Source organism: Oncorhynchus kisutch, linkage group LG23, assembly GCF_002021735.2.
Source record: "Oncorhynchus kisutch isolate 150728-3 linkage group LG23, Okis_V2, whole genome shotgun sequence".
NCBI lineage: Eukaryota > Metazoa > Chordata > Actinopteri > Salmoniformes > Salmonidae > Oncorhynchus > Oncorhynchus kisutch.
The window spans coordinates 9,392,529-9,409,397 of record NC_034196.2 but is presented as its reverse complement, the minus strand read 5'-3'; the positions used below and the strand labels follow the sequence as shown (position 1 = coordinate 9,409,397).

Below are 16,869 nucleotides of genomic sequence, written 5' to 3'. Positions count from 1 at the left end.
ACGGATACAAAGGCAGCACGTAGGTGCTCGCTCGCGTGCAGGCACGGACACACAGTCCTGGAGACTGGGCACGCCACAAGATATATGGTTGCTCAACAGTGCTGGCAGGCATCCACAAATGAATGTAAGAGCTACTGTGCTGTACTCAGCAGCTCTGAGGAAATAATTAGCGGAAAGTGCTATTTTATCATTAAAAGCCAACATGCTTTAGCATCAAGGTGCTGTTTCTTTAATGAATGCACCTTGGTCAGACCTCTGGTGCTGGCACTACACCGCCACTTAGCTGGGGGCTCCATCAACTTAGCTGCAACCGAAAATGACATCCTTGAAAATGCATAAGGGACGCTTGACGTCTTTAACTCTTTAAATCAGTGTGTGTAACTGACTGACTGCGCAGTGTGATGTCTTTCTATTCATTGCAGTGCCAATAACAACAGGAGGGAGACGTTTTGAGGCATGAGCATTGCCGTTTATTATCATTATCAAGGAAGTTACCCAGGTTACCTGCAATGAAATACAATACGATAAACCTCTTAAGCTTTGTGAGAAAGCTCCAACTCCACAACACAGGGTAGAGAGCTATTAGATTACACAGACAGTTCATCTTATTGGCAATTAGATATGTTTAGTAAGTACATTCTCCTCTACAAGATATTAATGTACAATATACAAGTTAAAAAATATAGTTTGTTTCGTTTGTTTGCATTGAGTTCAACTTTTTTCCTTTTTTTTGTATGCTGTCAGGGTTGACAGGAGTTCACATTAAAGTGTTTTCAGGTTAAGTATGGAGGTGAGACTGAAGAGCACTGGTTTCTCAGAGTATAACCAACACATGTAATGCATATGCATAGGGAGGCACATCTATGCATGTAAACGCTTTACGTGACAGAAACAAAACAGGAAACAAGAGAAAAAAGCAATTTCATCGTGATCAGAGGAAAACAGAATCCAGAAGAGATGACCAGGCATCGAGGAGCAGGCAGCTGAAACACCAGTATTCTCTGGACACGCACCCTCTCTCACGCACACACCCTCTCACACACCCACACAAATCCTAACACACCACGATACATAAAAACACCAGAAGCACGCCACAGACTAGTGTTCGACAAACACACCCTACAGTACAATGAACGGGCTCACTACACACAGCACAGTAGATACTAAGGATCCCCGAACTCAGTCAAAGGAGAGAAACAAACTAACCATTCAGAAGAACAACACCCCAGAATAGGATGAAGTTGCCCTTAGACATTGATCTAGTCAGTTAAATAAGTTTCCGAATGGTCAAGCTTACGTCTTGGGGCGGCAAAGCTGATCCTAGATCAGTGCTTAGGGGTAACTTGTACCTGGAGCCCCAGAGGAGGCTGAGAAAAGGAACATTCTAGACCTCCCTCATCGCCAAGACAGCAAACTTACACAGACCAATCCAATTTTTTTTTTTTTTAAATACAACGAGGGGGAGTGAACAAGTGCACACTTTAGGGAAAAGGGGGATGAATGAGAACATAACCCTGGACATACAGAAGATCACAACTTCCTCCTCAACCCTCCCTGCATTACCCAAAGGGCTGATCTGAAATGGCACCATATTCCCTATATAGGTTACTACTTCTGGCCTCATAATGCTCTGGCCATTATTTTTATATATATATATACATATATATACATACATATATATACATATATACATATATATACATATACATACATACATACATACATACATATATATAGGAAATGAGCTGCAATGTAAAAAACAAAACAAAAAAACAACCTTTAAACAGTAATCAAATGTGTAGAACGGGAGGCCTGTTGGCGAAAAAGCTACCGTTATGTTACACATTTGAAATGAAATGGGTAGATACTTTATCATGGTAATAATGTACATACAAAACACATATATTAAATTAATATATCAACCTGGGAACAACCCTTTCCAGAATACTGTAGTCGACAATAAGCACTTAGTTTCATATGGACAACAGATCGAGAAAGTAATGTGGTCTAGTGTGATGCACCTAGCAAAATAATAAACAGAGACTGAAACTGCATGTTCAACCGTGAAACATAAATGTAGAACAAAGGAATTGCAGCTGATGGCAATTGTGTGTGTGTGTGTGTGTGTGTGTCTGTGAGAGAGAGTGACCAGGCACTCCTTTTAACCTATCAAGTTAAATCCGGCCAACCAACAGTGGACCTGTAGTTTCCATGACAATGAAAACTAAAATTGCCAGAAATCAAAAATGTGCGGTAGCTTCTCGAAACAGAGAAAATTAAGTTAATGTGGTGCTTCAAAAGTACACAATAGGCATTCATCTTTTAAAAGAAGAGAAAATAAAAAAATTAAAAACAAAATGCAATAGTATCATTATGTTTGTTGAAAAAAGAAATAACGTAAAACTTTTTGGGGCAGCCGCATCTCAGTGGCGATGCATGTTGCTAGGCGGACTGGCATAAACAACAAGTTACCCCAGAAACTCTGAAACAGTTTCCACAGTAACATTGGAACAGAAGCACCCTACCTCTAATATCGTCCCCCACTGTCGGTGCTGTAGACAACTCTTCTGTTTGTTGTTATAACAGCACGTACGAACAGCATGGGGCGAGGCGACCACACCTCCAGAAACAACCCTCAGACCCCACATTAGTGCTTAGTGGGAACAGAAGGCACCCTGGGAGTTCTAGCCGCCAGTTCCACCCAAGGTACAAGGCTTGTGCTGTAGCTGTTGCGCTGCTATGTGAATGTGGAGTTAAGGACATCGGGTGCGAGTTTGGGAATGGTAACCAAGGGAGAGTATCACTGTGGCAACAACAAAAACATGTCAACAAAAACACGTAATAAAAATAAACCAAAAAATATGCCTTTAAAAAGACAACAAAAAAATCCTCCCCAACATCCTGAATAGAAATCCACTGGGAAGTTTAAAAAATAACATCACTACAATACCCAGAATTCTTCCTTCAGTAACAGAAAACATGATACAAAAAAATGAAAACAATATTACCACTGGAAGTATCCCTTTTTTTCTCTGCAAACAGTGTCCCCCCCACACTCTGGTTTAACCGGGCAGAGGGAGACCACTGTTGGCCGAGATGTTGGATGAAACCATTTTGGCACAGGCCTTTTTTCTCTCAACTCTGAGAAGGGCTCACTCATCTCACTACTTCCCAATAAACAAACGATCGATGCATTTCTTTCCTTTGGTTAATAAGAAATAAGACAGAAGAAATATTCATGCCAAAAAGAGAGGGTGGAATAATGACAAACAGAACACGTAAGCTAGGTTATTCTCCCTCTAGTGAGCTGAGAACAGAGCAGCCTGGGTCTGGTCTGAGAAAGTCTAAACTCAGGCTGAGGTTAAGTTTAGGGCTTTAGGCTTATTATTAAGTTCTGTCATTAAGCTCATTAGGGCTCTCCAGATAATCACAGTGGTTTAGGGGACTAGAGGGCTACTGTTCCTGGAGAGAGAGGGCAGACGAGGATAAGGAGCAGAGGAGGAGGAAGGGAACAAAAAACCCTCCGTTAGTCTCGGTTCTCTCAGACCTCTCAGATTTTTGTTTTTCGTTATTTTACATTTTCTTCTTTTCCGTGTAGTCATCGCGATCACATCTCAGGTGTTCAGGTGCAGCTGGCAACAAAAATTTAACAGATTCCTGAGAGGTACAGAGGGAGAGAGAGAGAATTCCAGTCCTTTATAACAAAAAAAAAGTAACAACCGCAAAATGAACTCAAGACACAGTTCCTGTATTTACCTGGGACAGCGTGGGGGTCAAAGGTGAATCTCATCTGTAGCTCTTCTGCTGCTGCATCAGACCGACATTCTCATACACTCTAGAGCTGTCCTCCCTCATCCTATACACACACACACGCAGGGAAAAAAAGAGAAAACACATACAAACCACAGACAGAGAAACGCATCAGTCAAGGTATTTCTCAATTGAAACTGACTAGCTAAGTGTTAGCTTGAGTATAGTAGCTGGTAATAGTAAAACTAATAAAAATAAAAAAAACTTTTAAAGTACTAATCAAGTAGTGTTTTGGGGTATCTGTACTTTACTATATGAAGTACTTTACTGTACTTCATATATTTTCCCTGACACCCCAAAAGTACTCTAGACATTTTGAATTCTTAGCAAGACAGGAAAATGGTCCAATTCTTCTAATCAAGAGAACATCCCTGGTCATCCCTACTGCCTCTGATCTGGCGGAATCACTAAACACACATGCTTCATTTGTAAATTATGTCCGAGTGTTGGACTGTGCCCCTTGCTATCTGTAAATAAATAAAAAAGGGTATAATGTTTGCTTAATATAAGGAATTTGAGAGGGTTAATAGTTTTACTTTTGATACTTAGGTATATTTTAGAAATGACATTCACATTTAATTACTTAAGTATATTTAAAAGGTAAATACTTAGATTTTACACAAGTAGTATTTTAGGGTGACTTTCATTTTTACTTGAGTCATTTTCTATTAAGGTATCTTCACTTTTACTCAAGAATGACAATTGGGCACTTTTTCCCCACAACTGGTTGTGAGTAGGTACTCACTCTGTGCAGTTGGGGGTGGGGCTGGGGGTGCAGGGAGGCAGAGGGCTCTGCAGCTGGTCTCCACCCGTCAGGTCAGATAGAGAATACTTAATGTTGGTGTACTCCCTCCCCTTTATCTTACTCTTCTGTTAAAGACAGACGGAAAGGAGAAGGTAAGAGAAATACTTCTACAACCACTCATACTGACAAAACACACACAGACATACACACACACACACACACACACACACACACACACACACACCTGTTCCTCCTCTATGCGTCTCTGCAGTGTCTCTATGTAGTGCTGGACAGCCATGTAGATGAACCTGTACTGGGCCTCAGTCTGAACCATCCCAGACCGCTGGGAACGAACCATCTGGATGCTCTTAGGAACGTCTATGTCACAGTCCACTCCTACAGAGTCACAGAAGAGGTTATACAGCAGACACAGACCACCTAAGGGGTCTGAACGAAGCAAAGCTTTCTTTATGGAGACCATCTCATCAAGCACAAATAGATGACGCATTTGCACTCACCTTTTTCCCTGATGACATCAATGAGGATGTCAATCACTATGAACGTTCCTGTCCGCCCGATACCAGCACTGGAGAGAGAGAGAATTAGATGGCAACAATACACACAACTGTCTCGTGTGTGTGTGCGTGTGTGTGCTCGTGTGTACCTGCAGTGCACCACTATTGGTCCAGCCTCTAGAATGCTCTCCTGTTTGAGGTTGACCTCCTCTAGGAAGTCCAGAACACCCCCGGGGTCTGTAGGGACCCCATGGTCCGGCCACGCTCTGAAATGGTACTGCCACACTGTCCGCTCTGTGTTACCCTGGAACACACACACATTTTTAAGTATCACGCATGCTCACACACAGTCAACACACACCCGTACAGTGCACTTCCAAAAAAACACAGCCCTCTCCTCTCACCTGTCCGACCTTGGACAGTTTGAGTTCTCGCAGGATGTAGTCGTGAGCAGACGTCTCTTTGACGTTGCGGACACGCATGATTCCATACTCCTTCAGAGCTGACATGTCTGGCCAGTACTTCACACACTTACTCTGCAGGGAGAATAGCGACCAAATCAAACATACAAATAGAAAACGTGCGTCTATTCACTTCAATACTCCTGCTCCAAAACCCCAGAAAAAAGATGCATACTGATAAACCTACGAAGCAGGCCTCCTGGTTTTCAGAGATGCTTGGGAATGGAGACCCAGTCAGCCAGTTACCTTTCCTCTCTCCACCTCCTTGGTAGTCATGACGATGACCCGGGAGTTCTCCTGGAACACCATCCTCCAGAAGTCACTGATGGTGTTCTGTAGACAGCCCTGCGTGGCGATGTACGACTTCTTCGGCTTGGTGCTGTTACACTTGGACTCCAACTCCGGCTAGAGAGAGAAAGAACACAGAGTTCTACAGAGACGGGAGCTGTGTTGAATGTAGTGCGGATTGGACCACACGGTGACAGAGGGAAGCAGACTACGCGCAAACTAAAGTAGCACACATTGGTCAGCTAGCAGTACACTCCACGTTGAATTATTATTTTATTTTTTTTAAAGACAAGATACAGCACAAACTGGTACGGTATAAAGCTTGCAGAAGCATTTTGTAGAGCTGTCACAGAAAGTTTGAAATAGAGCTTAGTCTAAGTCATTTACTGTGTCTGACAGGTGTGGGTCCTGAGGATAAAGTGAGTTTACCATGATTGAGGACGTCAAAGGTTCCGCCTGCTGCACAGACACTATAGAAGCTTTAGTCTAGAGCGCCAGGGTTAAGAGTTGTGTTTAAGAGTATTTATAAAACTATCCAAATGGCTCAATTAGTGAGAAACAGATGTAATTATTGCAATAGTTTGTGAGTGGGCAACATATACTATCATCCTAAATTGACATGTTAAATTATTTTTGCCATAACACATTTTCATTATTTTGCCATAGAAAAATTTGACATGGAGCAAATTTCCCTAATATTGAACGTTTGTGTTACTACCTTACACAAGCTTGCTTTTTCATTGTGTGGAATTACACATCCTTTTTTACCTCAGATTGGTGATGTTAATATAAAAGTTTATAGTCATCAAGACGATACTAAATCGATTGATTTAAAAACAGATTCACGTCTTTGGTTAGGTGCCGTTGATTTTAATCATACGCCTGTCCTTTAGCGGGACTTGGAACACTGGAAATTTTCAAACTCAAATGATACAGATAATTGTCATTTGAACTACCTGTGAGGTGATGATTTGTTGAAATAATCCAGTCAAAAAAAGTGTTGCGTTTCCCATTTTCAAATTGGCCATCTAGTTGATAAGTGGCTACTACAGGCTCTCATCTATCAAAAGGTATACGTAGCATACCCAAGTTCGTTGTGGGTCGTCTTTTAGAAGAGTGCAAACGGTACATGTCGCCGTGGTTATTGTCCAAGTTCCATTGATTTTAATACAATATCGATCGGAGGGATCAATTTGCGTGCGCTACTGATTAAAGTAGAACAAGCTAATCAATTTCAGTCCGAAGTGAAATATTGATGTGAGAGCAGTTATGTTAATAATTATGAAAAATACAAGTATTCTGAACACTCCTGTTTGTCAGGAGTTATTTTTATGTCTTGGTCTTCAACATATCCGACTTATTTCAGCATATAGATGATGAATTTGTACATTTAAAACCAGTGCTGACACTAGGCTATAAATCACAAATACATAGGACAATAGGAAGCAGCAACAGTATCACTGTCAACCTGTGTTTTAGGACTATAAATGGTACTTTAAACATTCTTTTTTTCAACCTGATTCTTAAAATCAGGTCAAAACTACTGAATGAGCCCAAAAACGTGCTAGGATCGATCGATTTTAATGACATGAACTGAAATCGTGAAAATAAGTTTGTCTTGCCTACCATGATGTCCGTTACTACCATGATGAGATTAGCATTGATATAGTCAGAACCAGCCTCAGATCCATCCCCATCGTTCAGCACCACACGAGTGTGATCAACTAGAGGAGACAGGGAGGAGAGAGAGACACGATTTGAATCAGACTAACTCATATCCAGGCTATGCATACGGCAACAACAGGGTGGTCAGGCAATGGTGATATTTGATAGGGGAGGGTGTGTGTGTGTGTTCTCACAGGGAAGAATGTTCTTGTATCGGTTCTTGTTCTTGTTCTCTGCTCTCTGTCCCTCCTTGCGGCTGTATAGCAGCTTACACTCCTGCTGCTGCAAAGTCTGGGAGGAAGAAAAACAGAGGACGTAGAATATATAGCTTAGGATGTATAACTGTATAAAAACCTTTCCTGACATGAGTACAATACTGCATTAAATATATATTTTGAAATGCAATGACGCGTTATGTTACCTCAAACTCTTCCCAGAAGCCCTGTTTGACCTTGTCCGTGGCCTCGGCCAGTTTACTAAGCTCTCTCACTCTACTCTCGATCTCCGCTGCGTTGATACGAGTGGTGTTCAGGGGCTGGGGAAAGAACATACACAAGTTTAGAAACACAAGAAATCAATGGCTCTTATTAATGCTTCTCAAAGACAAAAAGGGCCTTGGGTGTGATTAGTACAGTTATCAAGATCTGGGGAACGAGATCTGACAGCGACACCCAGCTGTATAAACACCTGTTTGAGTTGCAGCACCGTGCCCAGTGTCTCCACCATGGGGTTCTTCTTATAGTGCTCTACCAGGTCTGTCAGAGAATCAAATTTCTCTCCTCCACCCACGTCATACTTCAGGTCATGCTGAGGAACACAAAAAACAGAACTTACTGGTGATGATCCCATTAGGATGATATGAGATATGGAAATGTTCAAAATAGTCAAATAACCTTTTGTCATTTAGCAGACGCTCTTATATCCAGAGAAACGTACAGTTAGTGCATTAATATTCAAATAACTAGATGGGACAACCACATATCTCAGTAATAGTCCAATCAGCAAAGCCATCAGCAAAGTCCGTGCTTTTTGGGGGGGGATTATTTAAGATACTCTTTGAAGAGGTAGGGTTTCAGATGTTTTCAGTAGATGGGCAGGGACTCTTCTGTCCTAGCTTCAGGGGGAAGCTGATTCCACCATTGGGGTGCCAGGACAGAGAAGAGCTTTGTCCGGGGTGAGCGGGTGGGAGGGCCAAGAGACCTGAGGTGACAGAACGGAGTACTCAGGATGGGGTGTAGGGTTTGAGCATAGCCTGAAGGTAGGGAGGGGCAGTTACTCTTGCTGCTCCATAGGCAAGTACCATGGTCTTGTCGTGGATGCGAGCTTAGATTGGAAGCCAGTGGAGTGTGCAGAGGAGCGGGGTGACATGGGAGAACTTAGGAAGGTTGAACACTAGGCAGGCTGTAGCGTTCTGAATAAGTTACAGGGGTTTGATAGCACAAACGAGGAGCCCAGCCAACAGCAAGTTGCAGTAGTCCAGACGGGAGATGACAAGTTCCTGGATTAGGACCTACACCGCTTCCTGTAAGGTCGTACACTACGGATGTTGTAGAGCATGAACCTGCAGGAGTCACGCCAAGGATCTTTTCACTCTGTGAGGGGGACACCGTGGAGTTTTCAACCGTGATGGAGAGGTCTCTGAGCGGGAATGCCTTCCACAGGGAGGAAGAGGAGCCCTGTCTTGTCAAGGTTAAACTTGAGGTGGTGGGACGACATCCAAGCGGAGGTATCGGCCAGGCACGCAGAGATGCTTGTCGCCACCTGGGTGTCAGAATGGGGAAAGAGAAACGTTTTTGAGCGGCAGCCACATAGCAATGATAGGAGAGACCAGGTGAGGATATGATGGAGCCAAATTTCTATGAGAGAACACGTAGCCAGATTGAGAGCAGCTGGAGTAGCAGTGTTCTCTGGGGTGATCCATGTCTCCATCATTAAGGGGCTCCAGAGTGGCACAGCGGTCTAAGGCACCGCATCACTACAGACCCTGGTTCGATCCTGATCTGTATCACAACCGGCCGTGATTGGGAGCGCCATGGGACGGCGCACAATTGGCCCAGCGTCGTCCGGGTTAGGGGAAGGTTTGGCAGAGGGTAGGCCATCATTGTAAAATAAGAATTTGTTCTTAACTAACATGCCTAGTTAAATAGGCATAGGTTAAATCAGGGCCAAAAAGTCAAGGGACTGAAGGGCAGCAAAGGTTGAGATTAACTCGCTGTTCTTGACCGCCGGTCGGCAATTCCAAACGCTGCCGGAGATATCATGTAGTGTATCCGTGGCATATGTCACATCCAAGGCCACATTATCACTCCTTTAGTTCTCAGCTCTCTGTAAACTCAAGGCCAGACAAACATGTCATACAGTATGCCAGTAATATCCCTTATCCGTATTTATGTCAGTATCACAAACTTATGACAACATTCCAGGCCACTTATAGTATCCCAACTTCTGCCCATTGGTATGTGGCACTCATTATGTAACAAATATTGACATTCAACACCATTCACCTCTAAAACCTAATTTACAACAGTCCAAGGACGCGAACCCTGTTTTGATCGAGGGGGGAGGGAAGGAGTAAAGCACAAAAATAATTAATAATACTATACCTGGCAGCGGATCATGACGTGCGTGACCTTAGGCTTGCCATCGCTGCTGTCTGTCTTGTCGTCACCGGTACGGACGGACAGAACGAAGTCTCCAGGGTGGCTCTGGCTCTCTCTGACCAGGAAACTACCGTTCTTCCCCTTCTCTGTCAGCAGCTTCTCAGCCTCACGGCCTGACAGGTGACCATGGAACCACCTGGGACACACACACACAGAGAGAAATACAGTTTAAAGAACTCTACTGACGAACTGACACGCAGGCTAGAGCGGTATATACACACACAAGACAAACAAGAGACAAACACGCATGTTGTGTCCGTGTCAGTGTTCACCTCTCAGAGGTGGGGTCAGCACAGTTGAGGGGGTATTTGAGCTCGATGACATCTCCATTCTTCTCCTTGAGTTGGCCGTGGTGCTCCATGTAGTACTGAACCAGCTCAGCCAGGGTGGCAAACTTCTCCCCCCCGTACAGGTCATAGTAATCCCCTGTGTTCTGGATCTTAATGTGGGTGACAGCTCCGTTACGTCTGCCCAGGGGAACACAGGAATAATAGAAAGGGAAATATGAACCCCCACCACCCAGGCGATGGTGAAATGTTATCTCCAATTTGCCTAATAATTTATAATACAATATAAATGGGGAAAGCATTTTCTTGTTTACTTTGTATGCTTTAGGCGTAAATAAACTAAATAGACTCCTTTTTTTAATATATCAGTGTCAACCCAGTCTACAGTAGCTCTAGTGTCTGGTGCTACAGTAACTCACCTGACAGAGAGGGTGAAGTCTCCAGGGTTGCTCTTGCTGGGTCGGGCCAGGAAGCTCCCGTCCACCCCCCGTGTCAGCAGCAGATTCTCAGCCTCCACCCCCGTGATATTGGGGTGGAACCACCTAAAAATCACAACAACATCACAGATAAACTAGCTAGTGAAGTGCATTTGTAGTAATAGGTGACACAGTATAAATTCACAGATTTGTGGACTACACAACATCCATGACCAGCTTAAACATCAAGGTACCTGTCCTTGTCCTGTCTAGACTTTTATTTGGATTTCATCATAACTCTATTGTAAATGCCAGTGAGTCATCTACCCAGCTGGGTTCAGGGCCCTTGACTTACCCTTGGGGAGATAACAAGCAGTCATAAATCACAGAGATCACTGGTAGCCTAGCCTAGAGAACATATCTGGCCTGAATATAGTCTGTATTCATTGGCACAACAATGAATGGCACAACAATGTCATTCTGAAGAAAGATATTGATTTGGGGGGGGGGGGGGTCAATTATGTATAATTAAAGGATGTGAGAATGATCAGGAAATCCTGATTTATCAGGAAAAATTGCATGAGAGAAGTGAGGGATATTAAACATATATTTATTTACAGTCTATAGTTATGTTGGGTATCTTTCTGAATAACAAGCCTGTCCTCCAAACTGAACCAGATGCATTGAACCGCATATCCTGTGTGTGCACATTCAAAAAGGTAGCTTCAATTTCACAGATGCCCATTGTAATTGCCCAATGAAGAACTTACTTAGCTAGCTAGCTTACTACTACTACTACTACTACTACTACGCTGACTCTAAAACACCGGCAAGGCACATCCTTGACAAATACGACTTATATTATTAGGTCGTTAACTGAGTATCACATGTATGCATTAAATCACTGGGATAATCTTGTAAGTGTAAACATTTCTAGGCTAATGTTAGCCGATAGGCTAGTTACCTAGCTAACTACCATCATCATATTGTTTTCCATGATCAGTCCTTAAGGCTTACGTTACCTCCGAGATGTCATATTTTTTTCAACCTTATTTCCTCGCGCTGACGTTAGTTCCTACAACTTGCTGGCTTTTGCAACTATTGTGGTTTTCTTCCGCAGTCTACCCCCAGCGAAAATGCCTCATAAGGTCCAGACCCCGCTCCAAACGGGCACAAAAAAATGGACATTGGTTGGAAATTTTTTCACAACAACAAAAATTACCTAGGCCTCGGCCCCGGAGGTTTCAGAACAAGTCGACTGTTGAAACGTCACCAGACACGCGACACAACATATATTTTCCGTTTGCGCACGCGCTGTAGGGGGAATGGATGGCCGATTTTTAAATCGCTTAGTTCTGTGAAAATATGACCCTCGCTACTTTCCGTTTAAATTCTTACGTGGCAGTCTACCTGAAAGCAAGGAAAATTCTAATCTCACCCTCTATAATTTGTGCTTGTTCTGAGCCTCCTGATACGATACATGTGCACTTTTAGGGTGGGTTTGAAATCGTGGGAATACAGAGAATCTACAATCGTTACGTAACACTAGCTAAAACATAAAACATAAACATGTTCACTGCTTCAGAGATTGTTGTCCTTTTTGCGGTCTTGTTCTCCACAGCGTCCGGCTACTTTGTTAGCATAGACGCTCATGCCGATGAGTGCTTCCATGAGAGGGTTAACTCAGGAACCAAGATGGGCCTAATGTTTGAAGTTGCAGAGGGAGGCTTTTTGGACATTGACGTTGAGGTGAGATTACATTTGGTCTTTGTTATGGATTTGTTTTTTCTTATGGATTTGGTTTCACTTGTCACTTCCGCAAAGAAGGTGGGGAGTAGCTAGCTAACGTTAGCGGATATGGCTAACTAGCTAGCTATTTAGCTTAATTGCTCACCACAAGCCAGTCATACTTGTTATTTTTGAAAGGCTAGCCATGTTTTGTATAGTTTAAAGTCAACCCACTGCCTGTTTTATAAATTGTTAGCTAAATTGGTAAATAACTATTAAGTGACTGATCTGTTCATGAATGATACAGCCAGGAAGTGTATTGTTGACTAGCGTTACTAGCTGTCATTCAAACAGCTGTCAGTTTAACAGAACTTGAGAAACAGCCCCCTTCCATTTCTTTAACAGCACTGCTCCACCATATGCATTCACCACCAGATAGTTGGGAATTGTTGTAAATGCAAACGAGATCCATCTTTTTCGGGGATTTCAAAAGTATCAATATGTAAAGTGTTTGCTACCATGTGGTGCAGACCACCCCGATCCCCCAACCACTGAATGAAATATATATTTGTTGCTACAGTGGTCCAGAATATTTTTTGAATCTTGGTTAGAACGACAGCACACCACAATGTTGCACCATGAGTTGTCAATTATTTGTATGATATTGTCTCCTATGTAGATAACAGGACCTGATGACAAGCAGATCTACAAAGGTGACAGAGAGTCCAGTGGGAAATACTCTGTAGCAGCTCACATGGACGGGACCTACAAGTTCTGCTTCAGCAACAAGATGTCCACCATGACACCAAAGATCATCATGTTCACCATCGATATCGGAGAGGCACCCAAGGGACAGGACATGGAGACGGAAGGTAAGCTTTATTTGTGTGTGTGTGAATTAAGCTCTATTCTTAATAATTTGTTAATTGCTTTAACGGATGATCACTTCTGTTTTCACATTATTTCTCTCTTTTCTTTATGATGCTATTGTTCTCTCTTTCTCTCCATCCTCTTGACTGTGCTGGAATGTTTTCCCCTTCCCCCAGGTGGAGAGAGTTGGGATGGTAGGGTTCAGGCCTCATCTGAAGCTATGTTTGCCCAAATGCATTCGGTTTCCTCTAACCTAAGTTGAATCAGTTTTCCAGTGCAATCTAATGTTCACAAATCACCACTTAGTTACGGTAGTACATGTTGCCTGGGAATGATGTGAGAAATCTCTTTACATTTAAAAAAAAAAATAGATGCTGGAATATGTTGTGCATGATTTCATACATTCAATACAGGGACTAATAGTGTTCTTTTGTGGAGTGTTTTTAATGTGTTCAGTGTAACATACATGTAATTTTCACTAGAATGTTGTTGATTCTATGCTGATCCTGATTGGTTGGTTGTGTGTTCTGTTACAGCCCACCAGAACAAGCTGGAGGAGATGATCAATGAGCTGGCGGTTGCCATGACAGCAGTCAAGCATGAGCAGGAGTACATGGAGGTCCGGGAGAGGATACACAGAGCTAGTAAGTTACACACACCACATGAAACTGCACGTGAAAGCAAATGGTGGCGGAATGGACTGTGGTTAAGTACCCATTCACTTTATTGTTATGTGTGTGCTGCAGTGTCAGTACTGACAGTCAGTCTTGAACTTAAGTCATGGTTATCTTTCCATCCAGTCAATGACAACACGAACAGCAGGGTGGTTCTCTGGTCGTTCTTCGAGGCCTTGGTCCTGGTGGCCATGACTTTGGGACAGATCTACTACCTGAAGAGGTTCTTCGAAGTGCGGCGAGTGGTGTAACACCTAAAACCTTCCCCCTGCGACTTCCTGTTCCACTGTTGTCTCCAGCACAGAGACGGTGAATCAGTCACACCTTGAAATAAGACTGGCAGATTTCAGTAAATGTCTGCATACAAATTGGATCTCTTATGTTTTTTTTTTACCCTGTTACCCCTTTGTTCCCATCTTTATCGATGTGCTTGTTACTGTCATGTGTTTTGAACTCGAGGCCTTTCAAAGATCTTAGGTTTGATGATGTCTAGTTTGATTTTCTCATCACTGAGGAAGCAAATAATTTGTTATGGATTACTCCATGCAGCTTGATCAACTGCATGATCAGCCATACGTTAGCTAGCGAGGTTGTATGTCTGCCTGCCTGTATCTTGTCAGTGGATGGGCTGTATAAAGTAACAAAACCAGGACATGTATTCGAGAGATGCACACTGATAGTTAAGCAATGATGACGGTACCAGTGAAGAATGTATCCCATATTTGAACCCCTTTGCAAGTGATCTGACAAAGTTGTTTATATTAAGTATGCAGAATGCATCCGCTCAAGGTGAGATACTTAGGGCTTGTTCAGGAGAGTGAAATGTCCCAGAACGTTCAAGTAGAAATGTATTGTGCATAATAGACATGACTAGAATAAAGAATTGTCTGCTTTATATATCATATTTCTATCTGAAACTTTCAGAATGTTGTATCCTGTGGAATATCTGAGAGCAGATGTTTTTGCTCTTGTTGCTGTTGAGTTATACATATATAGATCCATGGCACATAATCATTCTGAATGTTTGTGTATGGGATGTGGAGGGAAAACCTTTTTACTCCCATTACACCACAGATTTGTTATAGTAGGACAGCCTTCCTCAATCCTGGCTCTGGGGATCCACTGGGTGTGCAGGGTTTTGTTGTAGCTCATCACTAACACACCTGATGCAAATAATAATTTAACCTTGGATTCGTTGATTCAGGATTGGTACAGCTGGGCTGGAACAAAACCCTGGACCCCTGTAGGTATAGAGAATCAGGAATGAAGAACACTGTAATAAATTATGAGTATGGGTGGGGGTCTGAAGCTATGTTATGATTGCTGAGGCTAGGGAGTTACCTCTACTTTTTTTAGACTGGTTGTAATTTGTGGTTTTGGGTTGGTCTCTAATTTCATACCTTTTTAGTTTTCTGGTGCATATTCAGTGGGGTGCAACATTCAGAATGTAGAAATGTTTATGTATAGAATGGACATGCCTTTTGATTCCACATGTTCGAGGATGAATTGTAGGTATAGTCTGTCTAATCTATACACTACATATCTATCTGCAACACCATAAATGTTGCATCTTACTGAATATGCCTTAGTCTGTTTTGTACTTTACGTGATCTGATTAGCTCAGGCACAACTGTCACCGTGAGACTGGAGTGACTACTGAGGAGAAATAAGATCAAGTGACTCCTGTACGTCAATGAAATTCTGCTAACTGGATCTGTAAACTTTAAGAAAGATGCTCGTCTGTGGATCCAGGTTTATTAAAACAAAAATGAAACTTTAAAATGCTGATACATTTTTGATTGTCTTGCAATTTATTTATTGGTTAAACAATATGTTTACAGCTATTGGGGTGTGGGGTTATGCTGAGCCGCCGGGCACCCCACTTTGGCCCGTGACGTTAACAGCAAAAGTGCCCTTCTCAAATCAAACAGTGTTTGCCACTAGGTCATGTTGTTTTCAAGGCAGCATGATGCGTCGCCCAGAAACATCTCTTTTCCATAAAGTATCTCTGAATTGTTAAAGCAGTTTTTATTGGGAAGGCAGATTGTTTTTGATAAAAATGTTATCTTTTGCATGTGAAAACAAAATCCTGCTCAACCTTATATATGAAGAACCTACTCATTTCTCAAATGTGTTAAAGAGAATGTGGAAGCTATTTCTTAATGCCAAAAAACACAATAGTAACGTAGAGCACCCCAAGGAAGCATTCCCAAATTAAACTCTTCAATATTTGTTCTAAAAGTTGGCTTTGGGGTTTTCCCCAAATCAGCTGACCTTGGAAACAACCCCACAAATCAAATACAATTTTATTGGTCACGTGATTAGCAGATGTAGGGAAATGCTTGTGCTTCTAGCTCTGACAGTACTTGTTAGTGCAGTAATGTCTAACAAATTACACAACATATACCCAATGCACACAAATCTAAGTAAGAACTTTGTTGTCCTTAAGCCATTTTGCCACAACTTTGGAAGTATACTTGGGGTCGTTGTCCATTTGGAAGACCCATTTGCGACCAAGCTTTAACTTGACTGATGTCTTGAGATGTTGCTTCAATATATCCACATAATTCTCCTGCCTCATGATGCCATCTATTTTGTGAAGTGCGACAGTCCCTTTTGCAGCAAAGCACCCCCACAACATGATGCTGCCACTCCTGTGCTTCACGGTTGGGATGGTGTTCTTGGGCTTGTAAGCCTCCTCCTTTTTCCTCCAATCTTAACAATATGACGAAACAGTTATATTTTTGTTT

The 16,869-nt window shown here is 42.5% G+C and overlaps 2 protein-coding genes across 4 annotated transcripts; one reads left to right on the top strand and one right to left on the bottom strand.

Moving 5' to 3' along the window:
- Positions 1-443: 443 nt before the first annotated feature.
- Positions 444-12,145, bottom strand: LOC109868136 (tyrosine-protein phosphatase non-receptor type 11-like). Of its 2 annotated transcripts, none has more exons than XM_031802765.1 (16): positions 12,070-12,145; positions 10,851-10,973; positions 10,417-10,611; positions 10,088-10,280; positions 8,172-8,291; positions 7,906-8,019; positions 7,679-7,775; positions 7,446-7,543; positions 5,778-5,936; positions 5,475-5,606; positions 5,220-5,374; positions 5,074-5,141; positions 4,800-4,951; positions 4,556-4,680; positions 3,757-3,856; positions 444-3,657 (listed from the first exon to the last, which is right to left on the bottom strand). In XM_031802765.1, exons 3-15 carry the CDS (start codon positions 10,503-10,505, stop codon positions 3,787-3,789), a joined length of 1,572 nt encoding a protein of 523 aa, XP_031658625.1. In that variant the 5' UTR covers positions 10,506-10,611; positions 10,851-10,973; positions 12,070-12,145; the 3' UTR covers positions 444-3,657; positions 3,757-3,786. The 2 variants fall into 2 exon arrangements, with proteins under 2 accessions (XP_031658625.1, XP_020313181.1); XM_020457592.2 differs by having other exon boundaries at positions 11,870-12,129.
- On the top strand, positions 12,131-15,909 carry LOC109868137 (transmembrane emp24 domain-containing protein 2). Of its 2 annotated transcripts, XM_020457593.2 has the most exons (5): positions 12,131-12,596; positions 13,255-13,447; positions 13,622-13,639; positions 13,982-14,089; positions 14,246-15,909. In XM_020457593.2, exons 1-5 carry the CDS (start codon positions 12,417-12,419, stop codon positions 14,368-14,370), a joined length of 624 nt encoding a protein of 207 aa, XP_020313182.1. In that variant the 5' UTR covers positions 12,131-12,416; the 3' UTR covers positions 14,371-15,909. The 2 variants fall into 2 exon arrangements, with proteins under 2 accessions (XP_020313182.1, XP_020313183.1); XM_020457594.2 differs by lacking the exon at positions 13,622-13,639.
- The last annotated feature ends 960 nt before the right edge of the window (positions 15,910-16,869 follow it).